The sequence below is a fragment of the Ambystoma mexicanum genome, chromosome 7q (genome assembly GCF_040938575.1).
Source record: "Ambystoma mexicanum isolate Mex_15411 chromosome 7q, UKY_AmexF1_1, whole genome shotgun sequence".
In the NCBI taxonomy this organism is placed as follows: Eukaryota; Metazoa; Chordata; class Amphibia; order Caudata; family Ambystomatidae; genus Ambystoma; species Ambystoma mexicanum.
The window spans coordinates 1,090,779,462-1,090,793,187 of NC_090941.1; the positions used below are offsets into that span (position 1 = coordinate 1,090,779,462).

General features: G+C 45.6%; 1 protein-coding gene across 1 annotated transcript in view; it reads left to right on the forward strand.

Moving 5' to 3' along the window:
- The window catches only part of LOC138528195 (transient receptor potential cation channel subfamily M member 2-like), a 679,103-nt gene that overhangs the window by 18,716 nt on the left and 646,661 nt on the right, over window positions 1-13,726 (forward strand). The window contains exon 3 of the mRNA XM_069639648.1: window positions 6,822-6,990. Coding sequence (XP_069495749.1) covers window positions 6,822-6,990 — 169 coding nt within the window. The remainder of the gene's footprint in view (window positions 1-6,821; window positions 6,991-13,726) is intronic.

Genomic DNA, 13,726 nt, shown 5'->3' on the forward strand with positions numbered 1-13,726 from the left:
CACTAGATGCGATCAGTACTTGCGGGTACTGCCATGAGCCCTTCTCAACTCACTCCAAGGGGGCCCATAGCTGTCAGGAGGAAACAAGACTCCTTACTGGAGAGAAACTTCAGGTTCAGACTCAGGCAGTCTCATCAGAGAATCAGACAATGAGGGAAAATGGGCAACTAATTCCAAAATGGCCAACACAAGCTTCCTAAACTCGGCACATGGAGCCTCTGGACCTTAGTCCTGCTTGAGTATATAAGGAGAGTAAAGCAGTGGGGCACTGTAGGAGTGCAGGAGAGAGGGAGAGTCAAGAGTAGAGCATGGCAGAGCAGCTATGGGAACAGGAGAGAGAAGGCGAGGAGGTGGAGGAGAGAAGGCTAGAAAGAGCTGAGGAGACAGCATAGAGGACAGGAATAGATAGAGAGGAAGAGGGGGCTGCAAAGGAAAAGTAGCAAAATCAGAGGGGAGGAGAAGGAAGAAAGAAGGAGGAAGGTAAGTAACAAAGAGTGAAATGGAGGGCTATGATGAGGAGGAAAGGGGTTAAGCAGAATGAAAGACGGGCTCTTTAGGACCTTGGATGAATGGAGGCCCTGGAGTGGAAAAGGGACCATACTTAGGGCCTGAGATATGAACCAGAATTTCCAGTCCAGGTCAGTTGCGAGTCTGATCAGGATGGGAAAGCAGATGGACACCTCTGGTACAACAGCGTGTATGTTGCCTGACGCTAGACCCCGACTGGAAGATATGAGGATACCAGTGGGGTTACCTAGTATGATTGCCCGTGCACACTAAGGCATGATCTGGAGAACATTAACCGCCACCACAAAATACCCAGAGGCGAGAACGAATTGTTAGAGCACTATAGAATTCTAGAAACAGAAAGTGTCCCTGCTCTAATGGAGAGAAGGACAGCCTGAGGATGAAAGTCCTAGGTAGAAACTGGGGCGTGGGACTCAGACTGATAGTTGTACTATCCCGAATACCATTCCTGTGGGTTTGATCAAACATAATCCCTTCTTGGGGAGGTAATAGTAATAGTAAACTGTTCCTTGGACTTGGGTTATCTGTTGATCTCTCAGCTGTAACAACCTGCCACCTCTACTGGAACTCGTAACCCCCGATATTGAGAACACCCTCACAGTAATGGGCTTCAAAATCCCTTTACTGTCACCTACTCTTACTCGAAGAATCACCTCAGTGTTGCCCTCCCTTTCCCAAACCCTGCAATCCCACCTCTACATATGTAAATAGTGTAGAGTCTTTTGATGTATTGCCTAAAATCAGTCCTTGTATCTGACGGTGTGTGCAGACCGCTTTCCATGTTGGTTTGTTCAATCCTATGCTCACAAAGGGTACGTTGATTGAGAGGTGACTACTAAAGTCCTTCACCAGAAGCCATGATTCCATGGACCATCAAAAAACCCAGCTCTAGAAAGCTTGGCCTTTATTCAAACCAGCAGCGAGTAATGATACTTTACAAAATCAGCTTGTAGTTTAAACAAGATGTTTTATTGATGTGCCTTTCAAGGTACGGGTTGGAGCAAATGCCAACATGCTCTTGGGGAGTCTTTGCAACTGGAATGAGACATTTAAATCCAAACCATGTGTGAAAAGCACCACCGTAAAGTGGATTAGTATGATTTGACCGTGGCATAATTGTTCGCGGCGGAATTGACTGTAGACCCCCACTTAACTTTGCACGTCCGCTTTCATTCTGACCCTGCAGCATCAGTTCCGTCCCTGCAACGCGGGTCAGAACTGACGCCACAGGGTCCCTTTCTCTGTTTCTTTTTTTTTTTAATGTCCCCCACTTCCAATGTCCTGGAAGCGGGGGACCCCCTCGCAACCCCTGTCACCATTATAGCGAGCAAAGGGAGCAGGGAACAACCCTGCAAACCCTCTTCCCCTTGTTCGCTATAATGGAACAGTATGGCCTAGTTGACCATGATTGTACGATCATTTCGTACAGCCTAAATTCGGACAACTAGGCCATACAGTAAATTATTTTCAGTCAAATTGGCCTATTCCTGTAAATTGAAGTAGGCTTCCGGCGTCCATGACCTCCTGTGGAGTTGGTCGAATCAGAAAGTTCAACCCAAACTAATAAGACCTTGTTTCTCCACTGAATCCCTAGTATACAACACAAGATTTCAAAGATGTGGCCAACAGAAAGTTCTCATAATAAGTCCTTAGCCTCCTGGCTAGTCCCTCAGCTAAAAACCAAACTTTCCAAGAATTGGTCGACAGAAGAGTTCACAAATCCTTCTCTATAATGTTCGGCCCTAGTTTCAAAGTTTTCTCACAGTTGGGACTCACCATTCCTTGGTCTTCCTGCTTTCACTTCGATCCTGCAGACCTTTCCCAGGTCCCTTTTATTTATTTATTTATTGGTTATTTATAATTTGCACTGTACAACAAAAATAGTGTTTCAAGGCACATCGAGACAAGGAGGAGGGGAAAAGGGAAGAGGATGAAGTGTAAAATAAAAACAAAAAATGTTCTTAAAAGCCCTTGAAACATTTGGAACGTGTTAGTGCTATACGATAGGAGAAGGGGAGAGGGGGAGGAGGGGAAATGAAGGAGGGGGGAAAAGAGGAAGAAAACAAACAATAACAATCTGACTAGCCCGTGAGGCGATTTGGATCATGCAAGTCCTTAACAATAAAAAGGGACGCAGTGCAGGAGGGGAGGAAGGAGAGAGGTAATAAGTGCAACAGGTTAAAAAACAAGCCATTGTGTGACGCAGCTCATTACAGTACAGAGTAGAAGGTTACAGCCAGTATCAGATGCAAGTAGGCAGGAAGTGAAATACATAGTACTACCACATCACAAAGAGAGCAGGGCAGCATAACAATGGCAACATTTAAGGTTGGAGGCAAAGACAGCATGGATGAAAATGAAATGTCAAAGTCAATGCAGGCCCGTAAGCATGGACCACAGAGGCAACGACAGAGCGAGGATGGGAGACAAAATGCAATCGGATGAAATGTAGCGCAGATCAACATCATTTAGGAAGTCAAAGAGGAAAGTAGCTGGACCGCAGAGGCAACGACAGAGCGAGGATGGGAGACAAAATGCAATCGGATGAAATGTAGCGCAGATCAACATCATTTAGGAAGTCAAAGAGGAAAGTAGCAGCAGGAACGTAGAACGAAAGGTAAGGAAGGCTGTGCCAGAGGGCACAAGTTGCAATGCAGAGGACTGAAGCGATAACATCATAGGAGGGAGCATACCAGGAGAGCCAGCCAGAAAGAGACCACAACGGAACGAGGAATAACAGCGTACCAGAAGTTGGTCTAAGCATGAGCATCAGCACAATATGGACAACTCAAGGAATGTGGGTCTGGTAGCATCAAAACAGGGTGAGAAAGAATGGGTGCACAGCCAGCCTGGAGGTAGAGTCATGCTTTAGTAGAGAGAAGCTCCAGGTCCTGCAGGAGGGGAGAGAAAGGGCAGCAGGGTATGGACCTGGTTGCAGGTAGAAAAAACTTACTGCAGTAGCTGAAGGAGGGAAGACAAGTAACAGCCTCTGTAATCAACTCAGACTTCTGAGTTCACCAATATCGGTCTCCCTCTACGATCTTGTAGTCGTTCGGGTACGCCCCACTAGGATCGTTGTAATTTTCTTTCACAATGACAGGTCTCCCGATAACCTAGTATATCAGCATTTACTTGTACATGTTGTGGGAAAGCCCCTGAATGCTCACACCAGAAAAAATACAACCCACTCGGGGAAAAAATCCCAAGACACCTCTTGCGAGGATAACAAGTATTTTATTCCCAAAATATAGGATTGCATCAGCAAAGAGTTCTGCTGCTGCCGAACGTTCCTGCAAAATCTGCATAGGCAGCACATTAAGAAGGTACATAATGTCATCAGTTACATCATTACATACAGTAGAAATCTGTGCGGCTGGTTGGTGAGACCCTATACATAGGCCAAGGTCACACTAGCTCACAGTATTCACTGGATTCCAGACAGGCCGGCACCTCTCCAAGGTCTTCCACCCTCGTTCTGGGCTAATATTTTATCCCTCACTGCACCTCGCAGCACAAATCATTTGACCCAGAAGTGCAGGCAAAAATGCCCTGCTTTCTGATCTTTCTGATCGATCAGGGGTCAAACAGGTTTATGATCAGTGGTCTGGGGGTGGCTAGTACCTTGGAAATCAGGGGTCTTAAGGCTAGGGCCTTTGGGTGCTATACCTTAGAGTTGGGACTGGTGGGGGTTGGAGACCCGTGCCCTCCTTCTCGTGGGATTGTATCATACAGAGATGCTTGGCCCTCCTCTTGTGGCCTTGCAGGGCACATTCTTCCAAGAGCATGAAGGCTGGCAGCTTTTAAGATAGTGAAGGGATTATGGATCTCTGCGGCTCTGGCTTTTCTCATCAATGCCCGGGATACAACCTATTCCTTTTCCTCATGTTCCCGTTTGTGATGCTTGTTGCTGTGCAGCGTTTAGGCTTACACTTCAATATGGCTGCTAATATCTAAAATGGCGTTTATTCCTGCATGTGCACTACATCTACAAAGCATGCAATAATGTGATTGTGTGTAGGACTTTAAGAGCGCCCCCTACCCCCTGGTCTCTTACATTACATCTTATGGCCTTTGCCTTATCCTGAACCGTTTGGGGATGTCGGATGGTTGTCTCCCCTTCCCAACATTGTCTCAGCATGGCCTGCTATCAGCACTTACAAGGGGGTCCCACCACGACCGGATATCACTAGTCACAAGGCCTGGTCTCGCCACGATCTGGGTACTCAAGGTTTCTCTGGCCAGGTCCATCCTGGGCTTGGGACAGGTTTCTTTCCCTTGAGACACAGTAGGGGGAGTCAGCAGTTTGCTTAACAAGGTCGCCACCTTCTGCTCAGGCGTGGTCTTCCTACTCCTGTAGGAAGAGTGTTGCATGTGCCACCTTAATTCTGCTCCAGTCCCAAATCTGACTGTCACTGCCGCTGGTGTTCCTCTCTCCTCTTCTAGGCTTTCTAGTCACTTTTTATACAAATTGGAAGTGTTTATCCGGTGTCTTGCCCCGCCGATTAGTAGGCCTTTAGAAATGTTTGATTCCCTGTTTTGGTAATCGGTCGTGCCTAATGGTCCTGTAAGTCTATTTAATTGAACCTAATTGAAGTGTTTAACTACGTGATCTTACTCACCTCTTTGCTTTGATGATCTTTTGAACTCCTTTTAACATGTTTTCTTTGACTCTCCATTTTATTGGCAAACACTGTGTCAGTCTGACGAGAGCTTGTTAGTATGCAGCCTTTTGGGGTCCTTCTTGGAGAGGCTTATAGTGGAGACGTAACATTACAATCCCTGGCTATGAGGGAGTTGATCTACTCAGGTAAGGATGTGTTAGAGGTCTGTAAAGAGAGATGTTTAAATGGTCCCTGACAAGGTCATTTTAGAGGTTTTAAACATCCCTGACGGCGTGCAGAGCACCTAATACTGCTCCTCAGTGGGGACGACACGCCTGCAGGATAGCAATCCTTCCACCTTCTGGGAGTTCATCGGGTAGCGGCTGAACCATCCTTGTCCCCAAGGCACCCTCACACACTAAGATGTTGAGCCCATCCACCTTACTACACTATTACCTTCTGCATAGAAAAGACAAACATGAAATGAAATGATTCCATTTGAAAGTTTGTTTGGAGGCACCCTCTGTTAGGGAGTTCCAGAGATTGCAGTCTTGGGGTTCAGTCAGTGCATGGCTACTAAAGTAAGATGTGACTAAGTCTGCTGTAGTCACACATAATATATTTACTGGCATGAACCCTACATATAGGCCAGTCTGACCCTGCACTCTCCTTGCTATCATTTGAAGTATTTCATGCAGTATTTGATTTCATTCTATCTCTGGGTGACTTTTTGTCAGTGTGCATATTTTACTGAATATTTCCAGTGGTATTTTGTAGAGTAGTGTTTTAAAAACTCGATTCGGATAGGTTAATATTCATGCAAACACTGCACCCATTGCTGTCTCTCCTTCCCTTTGTGCCGAGTACCTCTTCACCATCACAGCCGGTTGTATACAAATTGTTCATTTTACAACTGTTCGAATTACAATTGACCTTTTCACAATTGACCGAATTGTGAAGGTCAATTGTAACATATATGCAGGGGGAAACCCCCCGCAACCTCCCACCCAACCGAACACCCCCCAAAACCCCTTTATATATTACCAAAGTGATATATATATGTGCGGTCAATTGTGAAAAGGTCAATTGTGACCCTTTAAAATCGGTCAATTGTTCATTCGAACAATTGTAAACAAACAATTTGGTGTATACCTCAGAGCCGACCCCGTCTTGTGTTCTGTGGGCCTTTTGTGGTGAGTAATAAAGTTTCAAAAACAGCGACATTCTCGGATTCCATTTCCCTTCACTCTATGTGAACTGTGACTTCTTATCCCTTAACTACTGTGATTACCAGCAACTGACACATCTGTTAAACTTGTTTATGCTTCCTGCCTCATTCATTCACAAGAGATCTCTCTCAGATCTGTATAAGTGCTAAACAATGGCTTTTCTTACCCTTGTATACATTACAATTCATTAATTCTGGTGTTTCATACAGTGCTGCAGAGAGTCCTTTTCCATTCCATTCAATTGATTGACCTGAGTATTGGGGAGGTGAAGGTCTGAGTTGATGCGACCGATGGCAGAATACAATTTATAAGCTATAGATATTCGGTTAATACATTGGTCATATTACTAATGCTGTATCTAATTTTAAGTGGCTACTTCTTTCTGCTCGTTCCTCCCCTCCAACTTGAACCTCGCTCTTTGTCTTTAAGATGTCCTGACTTCCAGCTCCCTCTCCTCTCTTAGGAAGGAAGTGTGTGGATGTGGCTACAGGAGGGATCAGCATTCAGAGCAGGACACGGACCCTCCCTATGAAGAAGGATTAGAATGGAATCCTGAAGAGCAAATCCGGGAGGAGCCAACAGATGCCTACGGGGATCTCACCTTCACTGGCCTGGGAAAGAGCGTCATGAAGGTACGTGATTGCTTTGGATTAAATGAGGTCTATTAGGTTCTCAGTACATCACATATGTGGGACAATATTCTGGTATGAACCATTCTTTGATTTATGTACATACTTCAGTATAGCGAAGACAGTGACAGGTTTGGGAATGTCCACCCCAGGATCTGTGCTTCTCTGTTGAAGAGAAGAAAGCCACTGGTTTGTAATGTACCTTTTGTATTGTTCTTTGTGTTATGACTCGGGCAGAGCACAGTGTGCCATTCCTCGAGTAATGTAGTTTTACTGATTACAGATTTGGATAATTTTGCTAATTTTCACCCAGAGTGTAATGACATGATCCTGAGAAGCCAATTGGGATCCAGGCCTTCTAGGCAATATTCATTCACATGGCTCACAGGATTCAACACCTCTCCCTGGACATCGCGCCTTGAAACACTTGTGTATAGGTGCGTTACAAATGCCATATCATATACTATCCACCACCCCTCAATCACCTGTTCCTTTGTAACTTACAACCGTCATCCTCCTCTTTGCTTGTGCACTTAACTATTTTATGTTAAATGATTTTAGTATAGCGCACTGCGACCCAATGGTATCCTGGCACTAGGGAGGGAAAAAATCAGCAGAAGGGAGTGTGAGAGGATATACAAGGTTTTACCTGGGGAAGAGAAAGGTCTTCAAAGATTTCCAACATTGGGTGTGATCCTCTGTCAACCTCAGAGCTGAGGGAAGAGTGTTCCAAAGAGAGGGGGCTGTGACCAAGAACGCTATTCCACCTACACATTTCTTTTTAACCTTGGGACAACATGGACACCTGAGTTTGTCGAACAAAGAGTTCTAACTGGAGAATAGCTCAGGAGGATAGCTCAGTGGCAACGTGCTCGCCTTGGAAGCAAGACGATGTGGAGCACACAGGTTTGATCCCCGGGTCTGTGCTTAGAAACCTCTGGGTATTAAGCGCATTATAAATAATCTATCATATCATATGAATAAGGTGTAATCTTCTCTGGACAATAAAGAGTCCCCTGTTTATGCAAGGCTCTATGAGGGAAACAGGGAGCTTTGAATTTAATTCTGCTTTCAACTGGGAGCCAGTGAAGCTGAGATAGAACCATGGAGATATGTATATATTTAGGCAGACCAACAATTAAATAGGCTGCAGAGTTTTGGAGAAGTTGAAGTCTCTTGACATGATATTTAGGCTGATTCAGTAGAGTAGCATTACGGTAGTCAAGAATACCTAAAATCCCAGACGCAACCACTGGTCCCCTCAATGGGTACAGTAAGAAAGTTACCACCTTTTTTTAAGGTTTTAAATTGAAAGAAACAGCACTGCACCTGGCACTGTTGTGTCTTGACTGTCGTGTAGTCAGGAGAGTCCTCTCTCCACAAGTGCCACACAGGGAGGAACAAAATACACTCCCTGTGCAACCCTTGAGGCCACAGGTGGGAGATCTTCTTCCTCCGCAACCGCAGACCCTCCGAACCCCGGACCACTGCAAAGAAAGCACTGGTTAAGTTATGCACCTAACAACAACCACTAGCCAAACACAAACAACTGGAACGGTCTTACCCACTGGAGCGGTGAGGTACTCCTGTATAGCTATGGGGGTTTTCCGGGATTCTCCAAGGGCCCTCCTTACTCCGAGGGAAGTGCCGGAAGGCCAGATGTGGGTTTAATGGGCCAGGCCCACCTGTTGTCAGAGTCCTGAACAAGAACCAAGTAAACATAGTGCCAAGGGATAAAGCAAGCGGGAGTCCAAGAAGCAGTCCGTGATCCGTGATAGGCAACGCAGAAGACAAAAACCGGGGAGATCCAAAACCAATCCGTGAGGCAGTCCAAGGTCGATATCCAGATGATCAAGAAATCAGGTATGTAGCGCTGAACAGTGTCTAAAATTAAACAGCTGTGAAGCATCGGTTGGACCGACGCAGACGTTTAAATACTGGCGCTTCCCTTCCCTTTCGGACACGTGATCCGCAGGTTCTGGTCACGTGATCTGCGGGTACAGCACGTGTGTGTATCTTTTGGGTCACGTGACCCGCAGCCATGTTATGAGAGCGGGAAGCATTCCTGGTATGCGGATGTGCGACGGCATAAAGCCGATCCTTCAATCGCCATGGGAGTCGCCACCGAAACGGGTGTTGCAGCGAGCGGGTAGCAGCACGCTAGAGTCCAGGTGATGGCAAAGTAAGCGAGGAGGGCACAGGTGAAACCCGGAACCGGGCATGGGGTCGGGAGGGACTAGAAACAATGGCAGGGGAGCTGGGGGGACAGGGAACCTTGCTAGCCGACGTGACAGGCACAACCTGCAAATCAGGTGATATAGAGGCCGCAATCTTGACTCCAAGGTGTTTTACTGAGTCTACCGGAGATGGCCAAAAACCAGGGGTCAAAAGAGAACGTGCAGCAGGCAGACCAATAACCAGAACTTCGGTCTTGTCACTGTTTAACTTAAGCCAGTTATTGTTCATCCAATTGCCTATCGCAGCCAAGCAGGCCTTCCGACGAATTGCTGACTCCGTAGGGTTCTGATCCACTCGAAGGATCAGCTCTGCATCATCTGCACATGAATGAAATCGGCAGCCATAGGAATGGATAAGGCTGGCAAGGGGCCAGACGTAGATATTAAAGAGAAGAGGAGAGACCACCGAGCCATGAAGGACCCCACAGGTAAGATGATGCAGACCTAAAGAGAGGAAGAGAAGTAGTCTGAGATTAATCTGAAAGTTAAGATTCAAACCATTGGGGTGTTCTCCCAGTGATACCAACCTCCTGTTGTCACAGACACAGGGTGGGGTGGTCGATGGTGTCAAATGCAGCCTACAAATCAAAGAGTATTAGCAAGCCAAACCCACACTGATCTCTTATTAGAGTGCGTTGTAAGGAAGGCATGGCATCAAACAGTAAGACAGACACAAGTGATAACAGTCAATGGTGTTTATTGATCTTGAACTGGGTTTGGAAAACACCCATCTAATCCTAAATCTAAAGATGGGAGCAAGCTACGACCATCAATAAATAATAACGCATTCCTAGTGGTGTCTTGTCAAAATAAAAGGGCCTATACTAATAAACCAATTGCCAATCCTTACTTCTGAATGCAAATAGTGTGGGAAACAATGTTGTGCAAAAGAATAGTGTTCAAGAAATGATATATCAGATATTCACGCTTTGGCTTCCATTCCCCACATTTTCAGCACAGGACAAGGTGGCACAGTCAAACTTAGCACGCTCTCTAGCTTGACTAGCACAAGGATTGTATATACGGGAGGGAGAGCCTTAACCATACTCAGGACTGAGGGCCATTTACAAATGTGCACAAGAAGGGGGGGTGTCCTGACTGGAGAAGTTTAAGCCGACTGCAGCTTATTAATTGCAGTCTAAGTTTAAAGACAATGTGCTATCTTTGGGTGTCACAATTTATATATTACCAAGGATAGCAGTACATGAAAAAAACGTAATAATCCACATGTGCTAGATCATTAGTTTGCGAGAGAACAGCTTTTATTAAGTGGCTGTCCTTATTCTTTTACACATTTTGTGAAGGAGTTGTAAGTACAATATACAAGGGTGTAAATTTTTCACCCAAATCACACATCAAAATACAAACAAATACAGATGAAAGGCACGTAGCAGAGAATAAAGCAAAGTCAAACATGCACATGCTGTGTGTTGTCACTAGTACAAAACATGACAGAAGTATAAAGGCATCCTGTTGTTGCTAATACATTCTGTTTTTCTAATTGTAGATCAATTTAACCCAACAGGTTTACAACAGGTTTACCCAATGCAACATGAAACTGGTGAAACCTAAATAATCCTCAAAAGTAAAGTCCTTGGATGGGTCTAACTAAGCCAGGCTAAAGGGTGACCAAAAGGTAGTTGATTGACGTCACTGAAGTAATCTCTACTAAGATTTAAGGGGGACCCCGCCACACCGCTAGGGTAAAGGAGTCCCAGGACGTTTCGGCTTTAGAGGGTCACAGCCTTCTTCATGGAGCCAAGGAAAGGAGTCCCCTGTGGAAGATCAAGGGGAGCTAGGGTTACTAAAGTGAAATATCAAAAGTGTAGAAAACGCACAGTGGTTAAAAAGGCATGTACATAAACATGTCATTGTCACAAAGAAACAAGACCCCATGATTAAAACTAGAGAGAACATGTCTAGTTTTACTCGTGTTGGTGGACAGAGACTGGCCTCACATCGGCCTGGGTTCTGGATAGCTGCCAGAGGCTAGTGGAAATGTAATAAAATAAAATATTCCTCTGAAAATTAAAAAGGCATGTTGCCATAATACACTAGATGGAGGAGTGGATGTACACTGGAAGGGCTCTAGTGCAAAATCTGCCCAACTCCCCCTCCATTGCCCGATGTCAGATACATGAAGTGAGTAAAAAATGGAGGTACAAAATGTACCTTTAGATGGTGCTGCAAGCCAACCCCATAGTGATCTGTTGCTGCTATGCAGTGTGTGGGCTGAAAATGGCGTGCTGGAAGGAGCCTAGCATGCTGGATCTGAAAGGAGCTGCAAGCATCTGCCTGAACAGAGAAACAGTCAAATTAGAAAAACGGCATAAATTGGGCCTGATCTGGAGGAAGGATAGAGGGTCAGACAGTGGCTGGCTAGCAGAACAATGATTTACCTTTCATTGGGGAGCTGTAAGAAATACGGCGCTCTGGCTGCCTGCAGGCGTCTGAGAAGGAGCTGTGCGGCGTTGCAGGGTTGCAGGGTGCTGCGCATGCGCCTAAGTATATGCACTGATCCGGCTCGCATGCGTAGTAGAGCTCTGTAGGGCCGGTGTCTTGGTCGCCCGGCAACGGCCCCGTGAATGCGGAAGTGAGCTGCCGTGAGACCGAGGCCCAGAGCACTGCAGTCGGCAGCTGTCTGTGTTACAGGTAGCGTACGGACAGCTCCGTATAGCTGAAGTAAACGTCTCCTGTCCTGTCACATTGGAGGTAAGGGACCTTTCTGAAAGGAGGGGGGAATATGGACCCTAACAACCAATGGGTTGTGAAACCGGGCAAAGGCGCATTGCCCCAGATTAGTGATGACGAACAAGAGACAAGAAAGGGAGGATTGTCTAAAATGTGAATAAAGTTGATGTCCCTGTATGGTGTAATTGACGTGTAGAAGGAGTGGGGGACGTATGGGCTCCTATGTGTGGGCGGAATGAGGAATGTCAAATGCGCTCTATGGATGCAAGGCATGGAGATCATTAGAAATGGCTCTGGGTTGTGCTTCATTAAGGCCTTTTGTGATGGCCTGAAGTTTGTACATCCACCAGGACTCTTTAAAATTCAAGGAATTGATGAGGTTGCTGGTGTTGTGTACTTTGTCAGCAACCCACCATATGAAACTGTCCGGGTTGTGCTGGTATTCGAGGAAGTGTGGTACCAGTGGTGCCGTGATGGTTTTGCACCGAATGCGGGACCGGTGTTCCCCAATTCTCTTGTGAACCGGTCTTGATGTTTGCCCCACATATCTTAGCCCGCAGGGGCATTCAATGATGTAGATCACATTGCTAGATTTGCAATTAGAGAAGTGCCTTAATCTCCATTCCTTAGGGCCGATGTTGAAGGAGGTCATTTTTTTGGTCTGTTTGCATACAGTACAATTGCCACACGGATGGTGACCATTGATTTCCCTAAGATTCCATAAGGTAGATCTAGTGCTGTTTTTGCTCATCCTAGCATGGGTAAGCAAGTCCTTAAGGTTCTTAGATCTCCTCCAGGCCATTCTTGGTATAGGTTCTTCCGGCAAGCTGAGCTGAATAAGTGGCCAGAATTTTCTTATAAGGCCTTTGAGCTTGGTTGTATTAGGACCGAATGTGGTGACACAGGCCATAATGTTGTCTTCTTGGTTACTGTGAATTTTAGGTGCAAGTAAAGCTTCACGGGGCGTGAACCTGGCTCTCTTCATGGTATCTCTGAGCAGTTTTTTGGGGTAACCTCTGGCTTTCAACTTCTCTTCTAGGGCAGACGCGTTTGTTTTGAATTCTGCAATGTCTGTGCAGTTTCTACGCACCCGTAGAAACTGTCCATATGGGAGGTTGTCTCTTAGATTGCGCGGGTGGTTGCTTGTATAGTGAAGGACTGTATTCCGATCAGTTTCCTTTTTAAACATGGTGCATTCCAATTGATTCTTTTTGGGTTTGATGGTCAAGTCAAGGAAATTGATGCTGGAATTGCTGCTGTTGATGGTAAATTTTATTTCTTCCGTACAGTTATTGATCCAGTTGAAAAAGTTTGTCAAGTTGTCCTCCTCTCCTTTCCAGATAAAAATAATATCATCTATGTACCTGTGCCAAAGCACTATGCTGTCCAGAAATGGGTTACATGTATTCAGTACATTGTTGTATTCATATTCTGCCATAAAGATGATCGCCATGCTCGGGGTGAATGCTGCTCCCATGGCTGTCCCTCGGATTTGCAGGTAGAAAGTATCCTCAAATTGAAAAAAGTGGTTAGTGAGTGCAAATTCCAATAACTCTCTAGCACAAGGATGCAGTTCAAGACTTCAACATCAGGACCTTCTGTGCCAAAGTCTCTTTGTCAATCAAAGTCTCTTATTTCACAGGGTCTGATGCAACACAATAAAACAGTACAGTTCTTTTCTTCTTAGGATTTTCAGTTATACAACTTCTCAGGTGATTTTCTGTTCACCCTGGGTCCCCCTATGCCAGGCTCAGACCCACTTTAACACAAACCTTCAATTGGTTTCCCTCTGCCAGGCTCGGACCAAATTC